Below are 19,809 nucleotides of genomic sequence, written 5' to 3'. Positions count from 1 at the left end.
GGAGCGTGGAGCTCATTACGTCCGGGGCTTTTAGAAGGAGCCGGATGAAACGGGCTCTCTGTTGGAAGGAATTATTTTTTATAGTTTTGGAGTGGAAACAGTCCCCACCAGCCCTTCATCTCCCTCCTATGGAAGCACAGCTCCTCCTCACCTCACTCTCACCTTGTCTCCTAGAATCCACTATCTGATCCATCTTGTGTCTCCCTACATCCTGCTCTCACAAATCTCCTCCTTGACCTCCAGATTCTCTTCTCCTGAGCGCACCTGCAAACAATCCATCTCATCATGCAAAAGCACACACATGCACGCAAACAAGCCCGCCCCCCACCGCCCCCACACCCTCCTAGATATCTCAATCATTTCACCGGGAATAGACTGCCGGGCTGTGTCGAGGAAGGGGGAGATGGAACTACGTGGCGGGGGGAAGAAAGAGAGGAAGTACAGCCAGGAGGAAAACACTACGGCAGCAGCTGGTGAAGGTGCCTCACGCCTGAGAGACGCCGTCCATTTGTTGAAATAAAAAAAAAGACAGCGAGGATTCAAACAGGGAGCTGCCTCACACGACTGACCCCTGCGAATGTGTCAGGGAACTCGGATGCTATTTCCTCCGGCACGAACGACTTCTCATCATCGTGCGTGTTGGCACGTGCGCGCACACCCAGCTGTGCAGGTGGGGTGCCACAATATCACCTCCGCCAGCTCCACTTCCATTCTGCCGGGTGGAGGCACGCGGGTTTAAGAGCGGCGTGGCCGAGACAGGCTGAACTGCTCGGCCAAGATCGGAAAACGAGCCTGGAACTTGAAGAAAGAGACATTTTGGGAAGTAAACCTCATTGCGTTCTGACTCCAAGAGTCAAATAAGCAGATTGATGTCACTGTGATGTCTGGACACTGAATATAAAGCTCAGTCCAGAAGATAGTTAGCCTGGAAACAAGTTAAGTAGTGACCTTTAGAGGTGTTCGCCAGTTCTTTTAACTTTTCCCAGAGCCCGGCTGTTCTCACCTGCTCCCAGTCTTCATGCTAATCTACATTAACCTTCTCCTGGCTTTAGCTTCGTATTTAAAGATCCCCTGCAGACATGTTTTTAAACATAGAAATACGATCTGACTTGAGTAATAATTCATCTGACATGGTATTTCAACAAAACAGCTAAGCTTCACTTCACTCTCATTAAAGGTTGGAGGAATAGTCTGGATTATTTGACGTGGGGTTGTATCGGTTAGTTTGTGTTATCGTGTGATGTGGGTGATTCCTAAATAACCCTTTAAAACACCGAAGTCGCACAATAACACAAACAAACCGACCAGCAACTCCAGTGTTCTGCGAGGTAAAATGACAGTTTTTGTGAAGGGAGTCTGGTTTGGGCCTTGGCTTTGGAGAGAGCGATACTGCATTAACGACATTTAATCAGATTTTTTTTAGTTGGGCCTTTAGATTAGCTGCTGCCCCCAGTCTATAGCCAGACATTTCTTAGCTTCCTACACAGGTACTCCTGCTGCTCCTTCACACTGGGTGCGTGCTGACTGCCATCTGCTGTCGCTAATACTCTGACTACTGATAAGAGCCTCGAACAACCCAACTTCAAAATATCTGAAGTGTTCATTTAAAGTGAGCGCAGAGAAACTTTTCCCTTCAGCAGATAGATGTGCAAACAGAATTCTGGTACCAAACTCTGCTCATACAAAGCTCAGACAGTTCAAACACCCAAGTGAGGTAACAATAAGCAAAGCATGTCTGTGAGTGATGAGGGGCTTTAACGATGTTTCAACATCACGGGAGTGGTTGTAGATCTTCTTGTCTAACCCTTGGCGAGAAAACAAATCAGGATATTTCCCAAAATGTCAGACTATTTCTTCAAGGTGGAGTTCAGCTTCAAACAATCCCGACAAAATGATTTATGGACACAAGCCCCCCCCCTAACAATACAGGGAACTCTGTGTATTGGCCTGTACACACAGGAAGTCTTTAGCACAATGATGTATTCACCTGTCGCACATCGATAAGGCCTGTGTGGGGCTCAGCGAAGAGACAAATAAAGGTTTTTCTATTTTTGGCGTACATCCTGGAACTTGATGTTTTGAACTGAAATGGCCTGAAGGAGCGTTCGACTCTCCCGCTGACGTCTCTCTGTCCACCGCTGGTTCCAAATATCACCTCCGAGGAAAAAGTCTGGGGTAAAATGTCAACAGAGGCATCCGCGTAGGTGCAGAGAGGACGCACTCCGGAGGGAAAACCGAAAAAGAAAACAACAACACAAAAACAAGAAAATATCAAAATTCCATTCAGGCACGAACGTGACAGCTCAGAGCAGGGCCACTGAGGCCCCTGATGAAGAGCCCATGACTCTCCATCTGTGAAGAAGACCCCAGATGGCTGTAATGTCCATACAGAATGGGTCAGCGGGTTTCTGCCGTGCCATTCACAAATGACTGTCCACTGCTGATCCCGGGCAGGAGGAGCAGAGTCAAAGTCCATCACGTCAGGATAATAATGAGATGTCACATAAGACTGCTTTGGTCCAATGAGTTTTCCAATGCTTTTAGGGTCTTTCACATCTGCTCCTTCAGATACACTCAGAATGATAGACTTGAAATGACGGTAAAAGCTCATGACTGGCAGTTTGGCTGGGAATACCTACTCCCAACAGATGTAATGGAATTGTTCACGTTTTTCGAGACCTGTGATATTTTTCCTCTTGTTGAAGCATGATGTGCTTCTATTGCACATTTCCTCGAGGGTATATTTCAGAATTTGACAAAAAGGGCTAAAAAGGGAAATAAGAAGAGAAAAGGTAAAAGCGTGAATGAAGATAGATGCTACACAGCTAAATGTACGACACAGAATGATTCCCTTGCTATTTCAGCCAAGTAAATTCAGCTTGATCAAACAAAGCGATATGCAATAATAATATATGCTGGAGCGAAAAGCTAAAAGTGATTCAACACATTTACATAATGCCTTCGTCTGGATGGGAAGGAGTAAATATCAACAACCTAATTCTTAATTTCAATATTTATAGGTCCTTATCAGCTTTTTAATTTTCATTTATGAATTACAAACAGCTCACATTCTCAACTAAAGGATGGTGTTTTTGAATTTTGTTGACCGCTGAGTCGGGATTTTGCATATTCAGGTAAGTGAAGTCCAATTTTTGTTGATAATCTGTATAATGATACACAGTAATAATTTGAATGGGGGAATGTGGTGATTGTCAAACTGTGACAAGATATAAAACTATTCAGAATAAATATACATCAAAAATCGGGCATTATGTAAAGCACAATAAAGATGAAGGAAGTGTCCATGATTTGCTAAAGTTGCAGCACACAGCATAGATGAAAAAAGGAACTTATTTAAGATTTTCAAAAAATAAATTATTGCCCGATACAAAACATGTACTACAAAAATAATTTTAGCTGCACTGAGATTTAAAAAAAAAAAAAAAAAAAAAAAACGAGAGAAAAAAAAACATTATATTTCTGCACAATTATTGGTGAGACTCACTGACCGGCAGTGCATTTCTTATTGCACTGAGGTAAGACAGCTGGTAAGCCTTGTGGTAGGATAAAAATCAAGTTGTAGTACCTTTGACCTCCCACAGGAGGTCTCTGTTTCTCCAATTCTACTCAAACTATGACGGTCTCTCTGATAGAGAGAGCTCATCATAGAGTTCCACCTCTCATTAGACATGAGACGGAATTAAAAAAAAGAATAGCAAGAAATTAAATAATTACAAAATCATATTCAATAAATAATATGCTGAGTATTTACTGCATCTTTACATTAGTGCACCATAAAAGCAGGTTTAAAGTGCACTAATTCACAAAACAGAACCACTTCGTTCCTCGTTATTGTCACTGTGTGATCACAGAGCAACAAATGAACAAAAAGTATGGTTTCGCTAAAATAGATAACTGCAATCTAGCAGGTACTGTACTTTGTTTAATACTATGATACTGTCCAGCAGAAACATAATGGAAAGTTAGTGTTCAGCCTCGCACAGAGAGCTCACACCTATCGTTAGAAAATGTATTTCAGCAGTCTTGAACATCAGCCATTTGAATTTTGAAAGTTGGATTTAAGCTCAGAATTTCAAATTCTCATATTTCACTTCTGCATTGGGGGACTAATTTCTAATGTCTAAGTCTTTTACAAGACCTTAATACACTATGCTGTCTTCTATTGAAGTGCTTCCAGGTACTGACAGGAAAACTTTTTTTCAGTTCAGAAGCCTTGTTTTAGGCATTTTGTTGAATACACTGTATTATTTGTACCATAAATAAATAGTAAAATCACAAAAAACTCGCTTTGGTTTGATCACATTTTGGGCTAAATGCTGTGCAAATACAATCCCTGGGATTCAATTATTTCACCGCATTTCCAGTATTTATTCAATACATCTCTGCAACAGCAGTGTTATTATATGTCTACAAAACAAAATATGTACAAAATCAATTGTTCCTGGAACTACAGTAAACCTAAACCTTTGTAAACTAATTGTTTTGATCTTTTGAGGTTATTAGCTACTCGGATAGGAGGTTGTTTTGTTCTGGAGAGCACTCAAAGGTGCCTCTGATTTTCCAGGAAACTCATTTCCAACTGTTCTTTTCAAGTTTCACAGGTTCTTTTATACATTTATTATCCCAGATAGTTACATCTGGGATTACAAACATGAATATTAACACATGTTTCAGGGGCTTGAGGATCTTTAAAAAGAAAACTATCCCCATTTATCAAACCTGAGCACCTACTGTATATCTTGCCATGTCAGATGGTACGAGACATGAGGCAGGAGCTTTAACTTTTCCAATTCTAGGCTCTGGGTGGAAAACAGATGTCACAAGAAAGCAGAAATAATTCTCTAAGGAAGACTTGCATCAACACAAGACACTACAACATGAACAATGAAACTAAACAAAAAAATATCCATAACGAGATTAAAATGTTTCAGTTTGCTTGATGACTTTGTGGCTTAAAACAAATAATTCCTTAAGTCTCTGTTTTTCTCTCTGTGTTGGACCAATTAGAGCACTTAAGATCAAGATGTTGCACTTTGTTTAAACTCTTAATTGGTTATGGAAATACTCTTGGTGGTGTTCATAGGCCTATGGCACTCAAAAGATTTGGTTGATTTAATGTTTTGCCATCCACCATTTAGGACTTCCATTTAGGTGAACAAATACAAAAGGCACTTATCGGCCATCATAGTCAGTGATGGGCAGGAATAAGCATAGCCATTACCCTGCTCAGCTTCTGTATTACATGACGCACACCTCTTTAAGAGGTTATCACTCCCATTCCTACCATTTTTTTTCTCAAAGACACTGTCCTCCTCAAATTTCCTTGCTCAAGGGTGACCAATCCCATGTTTCTGTCTGTCATTCCCAGCCAAAATATTTAAAATCTTAATACTCCTCTTCGAATACATTTTAGTAAACCAGCACTAAAAGTGTCCTTCCTTATCAGATTAAAACATCTTTCTTTTTTACACACAGTCTTCATAAATGTACATTTTCAAGGACATATTGCTTAGGGGAGGTGACGGGTAACATTCGTAAGAATTGATGTCACCCACGTCCTTGAAGACATCAAAAGGGGGAGGGGTGGGCAAGGGTGGGGGGAGGATGTGGGGTTTGCTTTATTTTTTCCGCTCTAGGTAGTTGGAGGGGACCCAGCCTTTGCGGGGAAGCAGGCTGTCCTGCACCTGGCAGTACCACCATCCATTGGGGTTTCTCTCCAAAACCTCCAGACAAGTGCCCTCAGTGAAACCCATAGTTTCCTCATCGCCGCGATAGTCAGCGATGGACACGTACACATCCCTGCCAAGGTTGTTGTGGATCAGTTGGCTCTTCTCTATGGGCTTGGGTCGGACTGTGGACACTGGGATGCCATTGCGTTGGTTAACTCTGCTAAGGGCGTCCTGGACATTGCTTGTGCTGAATGAGCTCCCTGAGGACCCCAAGCTGGAGCGCTCAGCGGGCCTCGTCTGACTTTCAACAACTACATGTGGCCGCACAGTGCTGAAGGAGGCGTTTCGGCGTACACCAAGCGTGGCAGAACCGGAGCCGTAGTGATCACTTCTGCCAAGTGAGTCATTTCGCCTCAGAGACCCTGTCATGTAGTGCCCATCCTTGGCTGGCTGTGTGGTGGTCACAAATACAGACTGAGGCCTCACCGCCACCTGGCGAACACCGTTCCTCATCCGAACACCTCCGTTAACCATTCCCGACGGCTTGGAGAAGCCACCAGGAGGCTTGGAAGGAATGGGCGGAGTGTTCCTCCTCAAGCCTTGATGCTGCTGGCTCAGACCCTGAATATTGATGTTATTGAGGGCCAAAACATGCTGCTCATTCTTCTCCAGGCTGTTGGACTTACTCCCACCACTCCCATGTCCATCTGATTCTAACCCACCTGCATCACTCACTTGTCTGACAGGTTCCAGGTAGTATGAGGGAGCCCAGCCCTCTTCAGATCCCCAACGGATGTACCACCAACCACTCTCCTGTTTCTCCAGAACTTCAACCTCCACCCCGGCTGGAAAGCTGACCTCAGAGTCCTGGACCTTCTTATAGGCATCCAGGGAGCGGTAGAGATTGGGGCCTTCCACATCTGAATCACCACGGCTCCCTTTGGAGTAAACAGAAGAGAGATCTGAGGTACTCCGCGAACACATCGAGTCCTCTGATGAGACAACGGAGGCCGTTTCAGAGTCGTCCCCACGAGTAGGTTTGAGGCCATGTCGAAACTGACTTGTAGGCCTCAGTTGCCGTCTCAGAGAGCTGATATCCATTCTCTCAGGACTCTGAGGCTCTGATTTGGTCAGCAGTGGTTTAGGTCTGACAGAAGGTTTGGGCCTGGTGGAAGGGCTCTGGCCTATTCTCTGTTCCACATCTCGGCTGAAGGCAGGGCCTTTCTTGGGGCCTCTGCTCAATTCATCTGATGAAGAGTGGGGGCTGTTATCCTGGGACCTGAGGCTGATATCTATGTGTCTGCCCAGGGTCTGGCTTCTCCGGTTCATCTCAGGCGTCATGGTCTTCATAGGTCTACCAGCTAAAGGTGAGGACCCCGAAGGTTTGCGTGGGACTGTCGAGGAATGGTAGCTCCTTGGGGAATTTGGCTCACTGGAACCTTTGACTGACGATCCTTCAATGCCGCTGCTTCGCCTGAAGCCATCGTTCTCATAGATACACTCCTCTTTTGCAACCTCCTCTACAGACCTGAAGGAAGCTCTTCTATGAGTGAACACAGGGGACGCCTTGCAGACAGGAGGAGAGGCCTTGCAGGAAGGAGGGGAGCTGCGATACTTGTCGCTGACAACGTTGCTGATCTTCACATCAAGCGTGCGCTCATCCTTCAGGGAATCTGTGTCCGATTCACCTTCACATCCGATTGCAGGTACATCATATTCAGGTTCCTCATATACAGGCCTGCTTGGCGGCTCAGAGGCTTTAGAAGCAGAGTTAGCAGCAGGGGGAGTCTCCTCAGAGTCTTGTTTTTTGACAGGCGGAGCTGGGGGTGGGACTTTGGGTCGGGTCAGGGTGCTGGTCCGACGGCTGAGGTTGGGCTTCTTGCGCTTGTCGATGTAGGAGCAGGGGGCCCAGCCCTCCATCTCTCCAATCTGCACATACCACCAGCCTCCTGGATTCTTCTCTATCACCTACACAGAAGACATAGAAGATAAAAGATATCAAAAAGAGTCTTTTTCTTTCTTAATGATTCGTCAAATTTGCTAAACACTGGAATAAGTCAGGGTTGGATGACCAGATGTCACAGACACACTGTTATTACATGTACTAGTAAAGTCTTGGTTAGACATTAATGACAAAAATGAATACACTGTCTAACAAACTTGAAGAAAACATTTCCTTCATCTCTCAACAATTCTGTCAACATAATCATGTTCAAACACAAATCTCAAGGTCCCATCTTGATTGCCTCAGCTTTCCTATCTGGGCAGCATGCAGTTGCATACATATTCGGTGAGACATGACTGTCTCATCTCAGTGACAACAATGTACATCCGGCCTCTTACATCAGCCTTTTGTCCTCCACGGAAACTGATGCCATCAGAGATCGAGGACTGGAAATCTGCTATAGTGTAATACTCTGCTTCCACAGCAGGGGGCTCTGGTGGCTTGGGTAACTGGAATCCCTGTACAGCAAAGGGGGAGAGACGAACAGCTGACATCATATCCAGCCATCAATATGTTGTATATAACTATGACTTAAAGGGCAGTTCACTCCAAAATCAAAAAAAAAAAAAAAAAAAAAAAAAAAAAAGTTTTTCCTTTCCAGTAGTGCCTTTTATCCATCTACATTGTTTTGGTTTGAGTTGTCGAGTTCTGGAGATATCTGCGGTAGAGACGCCTTCTCTTGAATATAATGGAACTAGATGGCACTCAGCTTGTGCTGGTCAATGCGCCAAAAGTATACATCTGAAAGCTCAACAGCAATGTCCCTTTCAGAAATCTTGACCTGGTTTCTCGAATTAATACACAGACCTTGTTGTGAGCAGTTTCATATAGGACCTATTTGTCTTTCTACTGAACTACAGCCACTAACTGTATCACTACGCCAAAGGAGAATTAGGACTCAGCAACTCAAACCAAAACACTCTAGATAGATAAATAGTGCTACAGGCATGAGGAAAAAAACATGTTTCATTTTGCACTGAGCTGTCTTTTGAGAATCAGTTTGACTACAGATATAATAAAGGAAACATCATTCATTTAAGGATTTTGGATTACAGCTGCATGATATTAACACATTTTATAGTATGTAGGTGTGCATGGTGGTTGTTACAGATGCTGAAATTGTACTTTTGTTGTTACTGTTCTTTAATGGTTGCTATGCCAAGCAATGTCTCTCGGAGTAGCCTGGGAGCTAATTAACAGTCTTTCTTTCTTTGTGTTGCTATCCCTATTTAATGTACTCATTCAGCTTTGAAAATCTTCTTCAGCTGGAACGAGTGTTTGTAAATGTACTGGAGCATTATTTAGCTGTTCTGTGGTGCTTACATATTTCTGGTGAACATACAATCACATTAAAGAAACCCCTCTTGGGTATTGTTAGGAAGCTCCAGATACATACCAAGTTGGTTTCTCTTCTTGGGGGAGGTTTTTGTCTCAGATTAGGAGAGCCTGAAAAACGAAGAAACATGTCATTGAAATGTATCAGCAGTGTACTTAAATTACATCCTAAAGTCAGGAATTATGGAGTTGTATTTGTCTCATTCCCTCACATGCAAAGGCTGAAATGCTCAAACCATTAAGGCAGGCATCTTACATTTGACTGATGCAGCCTCACTCATCCTTTAAAATGAGGACAAAGCTTCTCACTTCACCACGGCAGCAAGAGAGGTGGTCCGCTCAGAGACCGCTCACCTAAAGTTCTCTCTCATAGCACTCGTTTCTCATGGAGATATGGAGAGTCCCGTATTGCCAGACAAGTGTATCTCAATGACTGACGGCCAGCCCATCTCACAGAGAATGTGTGGATGAAGCAGGTCCACACTCAGGACGGCACGAGCAATGCTCCAATCAGATTGCTAGTAATATCGAATAGCGGTTACTGGGGAAGTAGGGAAGTGCCCCACAAACCTGTTGGTACAGTTTGGGGTAAATACCCAGTTTTTTTAGCCTTTATTCTGGTATAAATGAGTCTGTAGTTCATTATCTTGCAAACCAACTGCCATAGATGCAGTAGCTACCGAAGCTAGTTGGTTACCTTGATGATTGCCAGCTCCACAGTCTTGGCTTTATAGTCATACTGTTAGTATTTGACTACTACTGCTACTATTTTAGTATGCTACCACCTTATAGCATGCTTTAAAAAACTAGATCTACACTCTGTTCAACAACATCATATCTTAGATTTATTTCAATTTACAGAAACTATAATTATAGGATTATAGGATACTTTTTAAAGCATCCACAGTACAGTAATAAATGTAATGCCGTAACGATGTAGCCAGGATGATCAAGTTCACCAACTAGTTTAGACCTTAGCTGGCTACCAATAAAGAGAGCTGAAATAGTACAAATGGAAATTCACAAAACTAGATCAGTAACCAAAACTGTCTCAACTAAAACATGCCAATACCACTAGCAATCAGAAATGACCTCAGAAATGAGTGAAAGTGGATGAAAGAGGTTGTCAGTGGGTACTGTGGATACTAGCAAACCGCAAACAAATGTAAGGAGCACAAAATAGATTTGTGTTTGCTCAAATTAAAATGTTATTTGTATGATAATAATTATAGTATATTTCATGTGCTCATGCACTGTGTGAAAAATCTTTCTGTGCTCAGCATGTCCCATCAAACGCTCAGGAATGAGGCACAAACATAATGGCCATACACTGTAAGTATGTGAGTAAAATGGACGTCCATATTAAAATCCCAAGTTAAAAAGCTTCACAGGTTAGTGTGACAATGTTTATGTTGTTAGATTACACCACCACCACCACCTCCACCAGCAGCAGCCATGTAGCTTACCTATAGCATCAAAGCCTACACAAAAGGAAAACGACACGTTTGAATGTCTCGTACAAAGTCCACAACTCCTCCTCTCCTCAGCTGCAATGAATTTACAGCTTTATTCACTGCTTTATTCTACTAACACACCACAAAAACTCACCAATCTCCACTCTATGTGGTGCCACTCTGGCAACAGCTGGGGACCCTGGCTCGCCTCTCCCTTTGTTTTCATTCAGGGCAGCACTCGCTGCTATTCCCAGACACGGGCTGTTGGTGTCACGGCCTGCACTCAGCCTCCTGCCCGTCTCGGCATTGATTTCAGAGTTATAGGGCATGGGCAGGCTGATCTCGCTCTTGGATATGTGGCGTTCCGGTGTGGAGCTACCCTCTCCGTCTGTTTGGATGTCCTTTTCGCTGACGGACTTCTTTTGCAGCAGGTTGCTGATCTCCATGATGTTGCCGATGATCTCCACGGGGCCTGTCAGGGTCTTCTTACGAGGGGAGAAGTCCTCTTTCACTTTTTTCAAGTAGGAGGCAGGGGCCCAGCCCTCTTTTCCTAAGTATCTGTGGATAGAAGCATAAAAATGGATGTTTAGTATTGTATACTGCACTAATTTTACACATAAAGGTCAGTTTATGGGGATATGGAGATTGAAAGGCATTGATATCTACCAGGCAGCGAGCGTAGAAACAAAATAACACTACCGACCACATTATAGAAATTAGTTTTTAGAGCTTGACTCATACAACGAGCAAAGAATCTGGATGTCTTAGCCTCTGTGGCGTGATTTTGAACATCCTTTTTTTTTTCATCTGCCATTTGTGAGTACCCCAGCTGAACAGTACGACATTAAATCACCAGTGTACCCCTTTATAAGATGATATTTGATGGACCATAAATGATACCTGGAACGAATAAACAACTAAATTTCCACGTCCCCTGGCATTTAAGAGGGCAATAAAACACACCAAGATCCTGTTTACTGAAAAACAGACATTATTTTAATTCTAGTGGTGTAGGGGTAGCCAAAGGCAAGTAAACAGGCTGCATCCAGTAATATATGCAAAGAGACGCTGCTTCCCCACATTTCAACATTCATGATTAAGCTAAATGAGTCATTTTAGAGTGCTTTGTGAAACAGTAAGTAATGTTGCCAAATGCAACTCTGAGTCATTTGCCTCCAGGTGGGCCATTTTCTGCTCAGGAAAGATGCGATGGTTTCTGCTCCCCTGTTGCATGACTCCAACTGTGACCACAAGGAGTCCCCATACCTAAAAAAGGCCCAGGCTTGGACCTCACTGCATTAAAACGGTCCCCTGAGGGCAGCATGACTCAGAGGTACAGCTGGAGGATTATTTCTTGTTGGACAACGTGCTCTAAAATGCAATGCAACAACGCCAAGGAGTGAACAAGTCCAGTCCAGTCAAGCCAATTTTATTTATAAAGCCTGATATCACAAATTACAAATTTGCCTCAAAGGGCTTTACAATCTATCCTTAGAGCGTCGATTTGGATTAGGAAAAACCTTCTGCAAGTAGTTTGTGTACATATACTACAAATATCACAAGCGCACATAAGCACCTTTGACAATTTATGTTCACGTGTCTATACAGTAAGCGTGCACGCTCGTTTGTGTGCATGCTCACTACGTGTCAGATGCCGCAGGCAGCATGTGATAGCAATCAACTGTGGAGAGGAGCTCCGCTCTCTTTTGCCTCCGAGGACACACGGAAATAAACAACTGGCAGGAAACACACACTGGCTGGGTAAACAACACACACATGTGCAATCAGGCAGACACACACACACACACGCACACATTAGAAATCCCAGGAAGGACGCAGTTGATCTGTGGAGAGTGTCGTATGCTAATGGTTTCCCCTCAATACCATTACGCAAACGAGAGCCGCAGGAAACCGCCGCCTTGATCACAGCACTCAGCAATGACGGGCGCCAACAGCGTCACTGCGCTCTGAGGACTCGCCCGCTCACAAACTCAGCTGCTATGCATCGATGCTCCTGCTGCGGCAGCACCTTTTACTCATCAGCGTTTACTCACCTGATGAACCACCAGCCCTCCAGGTTCTTTTGGATGACCTCCACGGTGACCCCTTTCTCAAAGCTGACCTCATCCTTCCCTTGACTGGTGTACGGCTGTATCGTCACATACTTCTCCTCTGGAGGTCATGAGGGTTCAGGGAATAGAAAGAGGAGCAAAGTGAGTGAAAAGTTGTCATCAAACAGTCTTACACTGAGGAGTCAAACCACTGATAGTTTACATCTTCCCACAGGGCCGTATGAGGGGAAAAAGTGTGACCTACTTAAGACGCTCCCACTATTTCCATACCAACACAAAAACTCTTCCCTCGTCCTACACAATAAAAACAAGCGTCTCCCTCTACTGGCTGAACCTCTCTCCCTCTCTGCTCGTTTTTTATCCATGCTAGACCTCATTCAAGCTATTTGGACCTTGATCCAGTCCTCATCTCTCTCCAGAGGGAAATTCCTCTTCTAACAGCAGGCCTACATCAGGGTCTCCCTCGAGGAGATAAGATATTTGGGCCGAGATCTCTCTTCTCGGATCCCTATCTGACTGCCACTCCTCTCTCACACACTCTGCTAGGCTTCCAAGATCCTGCAGGGAAGGAAATCCTACAATGGGCTTAGTGGGGAGCAGTAGAAAGTTAGGGGATTTATAGACACCGAGGCAAGAGATGGGAGCAGAGGAGGAGACGAAAGATTGGCAGAGAGGTCAGGCGGCAGCGAATGTGACCTTAGATGTCTGGCTGTAATCACATTGTTGAAGGAAATGTGAGGGGCAGGGATGATTTCTCAGAGGTACGTGCTTATACATCTCGACGCATGCTTTCAATAGGCGGGCTACGTCCAGACGGCGGCGATTCCTGTCATTGCAGAGCAGCTGACGTCAATAACGTGGAGCGGAGTGGAATGTCTGGCTCTGATCCTCGGCTCGCAAAGCATGTTGTGTGCGTTCGTGTGTCTATGTGTGTGTGTGTGTGTAGAGGTTGGGGTGAGTACTTGCAGATGGACAGGGAATAATAAATAGGGTGGCTTATAGAGAAATCTGGAACCTCCACCTAAATGTCTGTGCTTGTTATGTGTGAAGTGATGTACTACTAACAAAATCTTTGGCACTGTGTGAAAGTACAGAGAGCTTCTTGGTGAGTGTGTGTGTGTGTGTGGTGGTTAATTGTTGTGTTAATTCCAGGGACTGGAATAAAAGATGAAAGATTAAATTATCACATCTGTGTGTGTAGGTGTTTCATGAGAAGTACACATGCCTCTGTCCATCTGTGTGTGCGTGTGTGTGTGTGTGTGCGTGTGTGTGTGTGTGTTGGTGCAGGCGTCACGCTGCAGGGACAGAACAGTGAGTTTAGAGGGCGGTCAGTGGGACTCTATAAATCAGATTAGAGACCCGCTCTAAATGATAGCGCTCTGTGAAAGCGCAGACCACTGCCAGCAGGGCGGAGGGATGACGGCTTCCTTCAAGCCTCGGAGTGTGAGACCCCAGGCCTGCAGAGAACACAATGAGGTCACTTCGCCGTCAGTAGCCAATCAGCACCCCCAGAGAGGTCAAGACACCCTGACCTGGCTTTGAGTCAGGCCACAGGAGAGTCAAAAAAAGGAGACGTGGTGTAATTTAATTTGCATCCCGAGCCCACCCTCATTTATTGTCAAGATCTCAGAATCATGTCCCCATCTTCTTTATGAAGCATTACGCACAAGGCAAAGAAATCTGTGTCAGCAAACGGGCTGCAGAGTATACGACCGCTTTCTTCCATTAGCAAATTACATCCTGAGAGAACATAAATCCTACGTGATTGCTCTTTGTTTTTGTCCTCTGCCAGTGCTGCTAAATCAAACTGTATCTCAAGTGTCTGCACAGAGCTGTAAAACCTCACTCACCCATTCCTTATCGCTAACTCAGCAATGCATTATCAGGCAGGGACAGTGGTGCCTCCACTCGCAGGGCGAAAAATGGGGGAATAGAAGACTGGGGAGGATAAGACAGGGAGAAAGGTGGGCAGAATCCTTCTTGTGGTTTTCTTAACTCTCTGGCACACATTCCCAACAGCAAACCCAAGCCAGCTGCTGTGCCAGGTAATCAAACACCTGCACACAGTGGAATCTGATCCAGGTCTGACTGAAGCACAGAACCGAGCCGAGGCAGAGACAGGCAGACAGCGTGCAGTAATTGGACAGCATGTAGACAGTAATACAGTCACAAAGGGAAGAGTGGTGGTGAATGAAAAAGTTGGAAAATGCACAAAAACAAAAAAAAAAGTTTGACATGACTCCAGTCAGCAGCAGCTGCACTTTTCATGGTGAGACTACTTTCGATGGTGGAAACAGGGCTGCTGGTCCAGGAGCCGTTAGCTTGTTTGTACCGTAGCCAATAACAGAGGCTGCCATCTGAAAGTCCACCGTCCTCAGCTTCTCCAGAGCCCTTTGCAACCCTCTGTGTGGCTTTAACACGCTTCTTTCAACCAATAAATGGGAACCGTCACACAGGAGTGTTTTCAATTCTCCAAGCTAAACCAGGACCGCCTGACTGAATATGTTATTATGAATATGAATATGTAATACCACCCACATCAAAAGGTCCACAAGAAGTAGCCTGAGCTCCAGACCTTAGAGACCCACAGATCCAACAAACCTCTTTATATTTTTATATTTTCTGAACACGAGGGCCCCAGTAAAAACGAGACAAGAACCTATGCTGGCCAATCACGTACATGCAAGTGCACATTCCTGGTAGATCACTTAATGACAAGAACAGTGTACTGCTACTGTTTAGCTTGCAGTTGTTGCAAGAAAGGTAAACTAGTTGCCTTCCAATTTATGGATCTGTTACTGAATTTGGACTTGCTGGGTCATATTTGTCTCGCTAGTACCTGAGGCAACCCGCAACATCACAGCCCCCTGCAGTGTTGTAACACAGGGATGTTCGTGGTCTCAATGCCCACTAAGTTTGGAGCTTTCCTGGACCAGAATTCCTCAGAAATTCAGCCTTGCATGGCAGTGACCGGAAAATGTTTGGCACTTAGAAGAAAAAATCAAAAGAGCCGTCTCACTGTAGAAAACAAAACGATGGCGGAGGGCAGGTTGAAATAAAGCAACACAAAAATGACCTGAAATATCTTTACCCTACAGAAGTGCGGGGGTCTAGAAAAGTAATTCAAGAGTGTGGCCTCCAAAAGTGCTCCATGCCCTCATTCTCTGGTGGCGACAGCTAGCCGGGTGACTCACCAACGCTCGACAGAGGTTGAGGTCTGTGTGATTAAAACCAGTCCACAGATTGGGCCGCTGCCCCACTTTCACACTTTCCACCTCTTTCTCACTGCTCTGGAAGACATACAGCCTGGTTAACATAGCAGACCCGGCTAACACCGCCCCCTGAACCTGCTGTGTGTCTCACGACGCTACGATTCCACTCTGTGAAAGACGAGATGCTGTAAACAGGCACCCTTTAATATTCCTGCTTCCACTTGAGAGCAAAAAGGCTGCATGAGTAATGTCCCTCTGCCTTTCAGCTACCACTATTCTTCCCCACAAAACCAACTCGGATTAATTTCTCTGTGTCAGCGCGTGTGTTTTCTGGAGAAGCAGGAGCTTTCTCTCCTGCGCTGTGCAGCTCACACGAGGCTCTCGAGAGTAGAAGCACACAGCATTCGACCTGAGGTTGCCCTGCATTCACTCTCCTCTGATTAATTACTATTCTGGGCCCTGCTGCCTGCTGGTCTGAGGTAAGGTGGTAACACGAGCCAGTACAGTGAGGTTATATTATGATACTGAGAAACAAAGTGCGTTTTTGAAGAGCTTACAGAAGTTGCACTGGCCCAGGGTCAGCTTCCATAAACAAATTAAAAGTACAAGGTGTCTGTTAGGAGCCCTGACTAATCCTGGCACCAGACAGGTGCCGAAGTGACAGAAGCCCTGACTCGGCCCTGAGAGTTTTCAGGCATAGACTCATGTCACTCTTTCAGCATTAAAGCAAGAACCACTCGACAAAACCGCAGGTGACTTGCCAAATGCAAAAAATAAAAATAAAAGCATGCAAGAACATTTTCATGTTTGTCTTTTCTTTTTAAAGAATTACGAGCAAAATGCGAAAGTCATTAGCAGCATTGTAAACCTAAGGGAGCTTGCTTTAATTAAGCAGCACCACTGTTATACAATCATTTATGTTCACATGGCTCAGCGGCCGTCAAGGTTGTTGCGTTTGTGCTGCGGGAGCCAAATAGCCTTAATTATCCAAATGTGTTTAATGCAGTCCAATTATTTTGTTGCTCCGTGTGAGTTAAAGAGCGTCCAAGTTTGATGGAGTGTGATCTGAGAGTTTACTGTCAGAGCTGACTCATGGCCACCCAATAAGCTGCTCCCTGCAGATACTCCAGGCCAGTTGTTGTTGGCTGGCCGGCGAGGGTGTAAATGAGGTTGTTTACCATGCGGCCGCAAAATATGTGAAGAGTGGGGCCACGGGAGGGGCCCGGCAGTGTACTGTACCTTTGTTTCTTACAGTTTGCGGGGAAGGTGTGTACTGTGTGGGCGGGTGAGTGACCTCCAGACATCTGACAACATTATTTCTGCTATTACATCCACATTTTCATCACTTCAAATAACATGTGTATGGGATAAATGATTGTCAACTGCTAGCTTTGTCTGAGCCTCTGCACCTCATCGGCTTCATTAGCAAAACGAACAGACTCAGGTGCCATTAAATGAGCCAGTGTGTGTGTGTGTGTGTGTGTGTGTGTTTATGTATCTATCTATGGTCCATCCATGTGGGATATGTATGCATTGACCCTTGCTGTGTATTCAGTGTGTGTGTGTGTGTGTGAGCCTGCTGTCTCCATGTTCACCTCTGCTCTGCTGGCGGTTGACTATACCCCCGAGGGTCCAGCGGCGGTCCAGCCTCTTCAGGTGCGCCTTGCGTCTCTTAGTGACTGATGATGATGAGGAGGAGCAATCCAGAAGGAAAACAAACAAGCGGATGTGGAGTTAGTGTAAGAAGCACAGATCAGCAAAGCGAACAAATGCAAAACAAAGTTATTAGCGGCACCAAAGGAAATAAACAGCTTCTGTATGTAGGTCATCTCAAGAGGGTCTGAGGATCTATGATGGTCCAGAACACATTCTGCAAACTTCCACTACGTATGCAGTACGTACGTAAGCCACAGCTGTTAATCCTGACGTGGAGCCAAAAGAAAAATCAAAACAGCAAATGAAGAATGAATTGTTCCTTATTCATTCAGTACTGGTTATAGCCCACATGTCACACTGTAGGATTATTTGTTAGCGGATGTGTCCTGTGCTATTACTTATGTTGTGTAAATGGATTTAATAAGATATGTTGTCTTATTTTCTTGCTTTTGTAGCATGTGGACAGGGACAACAAAGACCGTCTACCTTGAGCTACTCATTATAAGGTAACACAGCACACACCGCTGTCCTCGTCTTACCTTTGGAACTTCACTCATGTTTAGTTTTTCTGACAGTGTCAGAGAGCTCTCGATTTAAACAACGCTCATCTTTATTTACATCCATCATCCCACCTCTCCACAGGAGCCGCCGCATGACTGGGAGATAAAAACAGATATCACTGCTGCCTTCTGGCTGACGCTGGTAGTCAAGTTTTCCACATCTCTCGCGGCACACATATCAAAGTCAGCTACTGTAGCAGCACCTTGGCCCAGTGATATGTTTCACTGTGACAGCTACAGTAGGACTGACAGAAACACACAGTGGCGGCGAGGATTCACGCTACAAGAGCGAAGAGTTTCAGGGTGTGCCTCAGACACATCAAACCAAATCATTATTCTTACCGGCAGTTACATCATTGATGTCTTTTACCCAATAATGATTGCATGTTTAGACTATGACATGTTTATTCACTTTACAATTATATAAAACAGACAAAATCTATAAATGAGGAATTCCCTCTGTGCACCTGATTAAGGATAATATTATGCAAGGATCCATTTATTTATGTATATACACAGAAAATGATCTTATTATCTGAGTCATTTGTTTATAATTGAGTGAAAAATCTTACATCCTAAAAATCTGCCACTGCTGGAAGAATACTTTAATAAAAATCAACTTGTTCCAGAAATGAGCATCTTCAAGCAGGTTGAAAATGACTTTTGCAGCCGTTGTTGTTGGCTAATGATAACTGACAAACCAGCTGATTAACTTTACTATGTTCTGAGTGTTGATCAGGTGATCACGCAGATCACAGGGGTCTACATACAGTGTCTCAGGGGGACTGTACAGCCTCCAGCTGTTGTCTGCTGAACTCTCAACCTCTTTCACTCCTTATTAGTTCAAAGCCTGTATGATAAAGCTACAGATAGAACACGATGAGTCATTTTCCTATCTTTGTGCCCTTTCTGAGGCCACATGAAGAGCAAACACATTAATGCAAGGCAGGATGGATGGAAACAGCACTTGTCTGCCTGTCTGCTGTGGTAATCTAATTCCTTCTCTGTTGCACGCTTTCTCCCTCCTCTGTCGTCTCTTCACCGTCTTGTCTCTCTATCTCACCCTCTGCTCGACATCCTCCCTTTGAGTGCTTCTGCTACTTGTCATTTCCTCTCCCTTTTGATTCCTCTCTGCCTTCCATCCATCCCACCGAGCGCCACCCGGAGCCTGTTGACCTCCTAATTGAAATATCAGCTAAGGGAAGGCACAAAGGGAAATGTTATTTCGAGGTAATTTCAGCGGGGCCGGGCTGAGCCTGTCGGTTCCTCTCCAGCGAGCTGAGCTGTCAGTGGAATTAGGTTACAGACCACGCAGAGATAATGAGATGTAAGAGACGACAGGTAGCGGGAAGAGGGAGATCAGCAATAAGGAGTGACGATGTGTGCAAACACAAAGACACCAGGTCTAATGGGAAAATGGGGGCCACTGACAGAGGATGGGGTGGAGGGGAAGGAGTGTGTGTGTACATGTGAGCTCCGACACTTCCTGCAGAAATTTACTTGAGCACAAAAAAAAAAAAAAACCCAAATGTGATGAGTGTTTTTCTCTTTTAACATGACCTCCAGACTCAGTGGACAGTTCAGAAAAGGATCATAATCGACGCAGCAGGACTGTCTTTTTTATTCCACGCATTCTTCCTGCTTAAAACCTGGAGCCTGCTTTACCCAGAATGCAACTGAGCTAAAGTTTGGTCAGAGATGCGGGCGTGTTAGTAGCAGCTGATGTATTCTCGAGCCTCTGGCCTCAAACATAGACGAGGAGCGGGCCGCAGAGGTCTGGTAAACACATTTCATTCTAACTCCTAACTCCAAGATTTCTGTCATT

The 19,809-nt window shown here is 44.7% G+C and overlaps 1 protein-coding gene across 1 annotated transcript in view; it reads right to left on the bottom strand.

Annotated features, from left to right (window-relative positions):
* Positions 1-3,615: 3,615 nt before the first annotated feature.
* Positions 3,616-19,809, bottom strand: part of LOC121603952 (SH3 and PX domain-containing protein 2A-like) — a 31,589-nt gene continuing 15,395 nt past the window's right edge. The window contains exons 3-9 of the mRNA XM_041933288.1: positions 17,364-17,447; positions 12,539-12,656; positions 10,639-11,042; positions 10,497-10,511; positions 9,092-9,141; positions 8,034-8,153; positions 3,616-7,658 (exon numbers count right to left, since the gene is read on the bottom strand). Of these exons, the coding sequence (XP_041789222.1) occupies positions 5,640-7,658; positions 8,034-8,153; positions 9,092-9,141; positions 10,497-10,511; positions 10,639-11,042; positions 12,539-12,656; positions 17,364-17,447 (2,810 nt within the window). The 3' untranslated portion in view covers positions 3,616-5,639. The remainder of the gene's footprint in view (positions 7,659-8,033; positions 8,154-9,091; positions 9,142-10,496; positions 10,512-10,638; positions 11,043-12,538; positions 12,657-17,363; positions 17,448-19,809) is intronic.

This window comes from Chelmon rostratus, chromosome 3 (assembly GCF_017976325.1).
Source record: "Chelmon rostratus isolate fCheRos1 chromosome 3, fCheRos1.pri, whole genome shotgun sequence".
NCBI lineage: Eukaryota > Metazoa > Chordata > Actinopteri > Chaetodontiformes > Chaetodontidae > Chelmon > Chelmon rostratus.
This window is presented reverse-complemented; position numbering and strand designations above follow the sequence as displayed.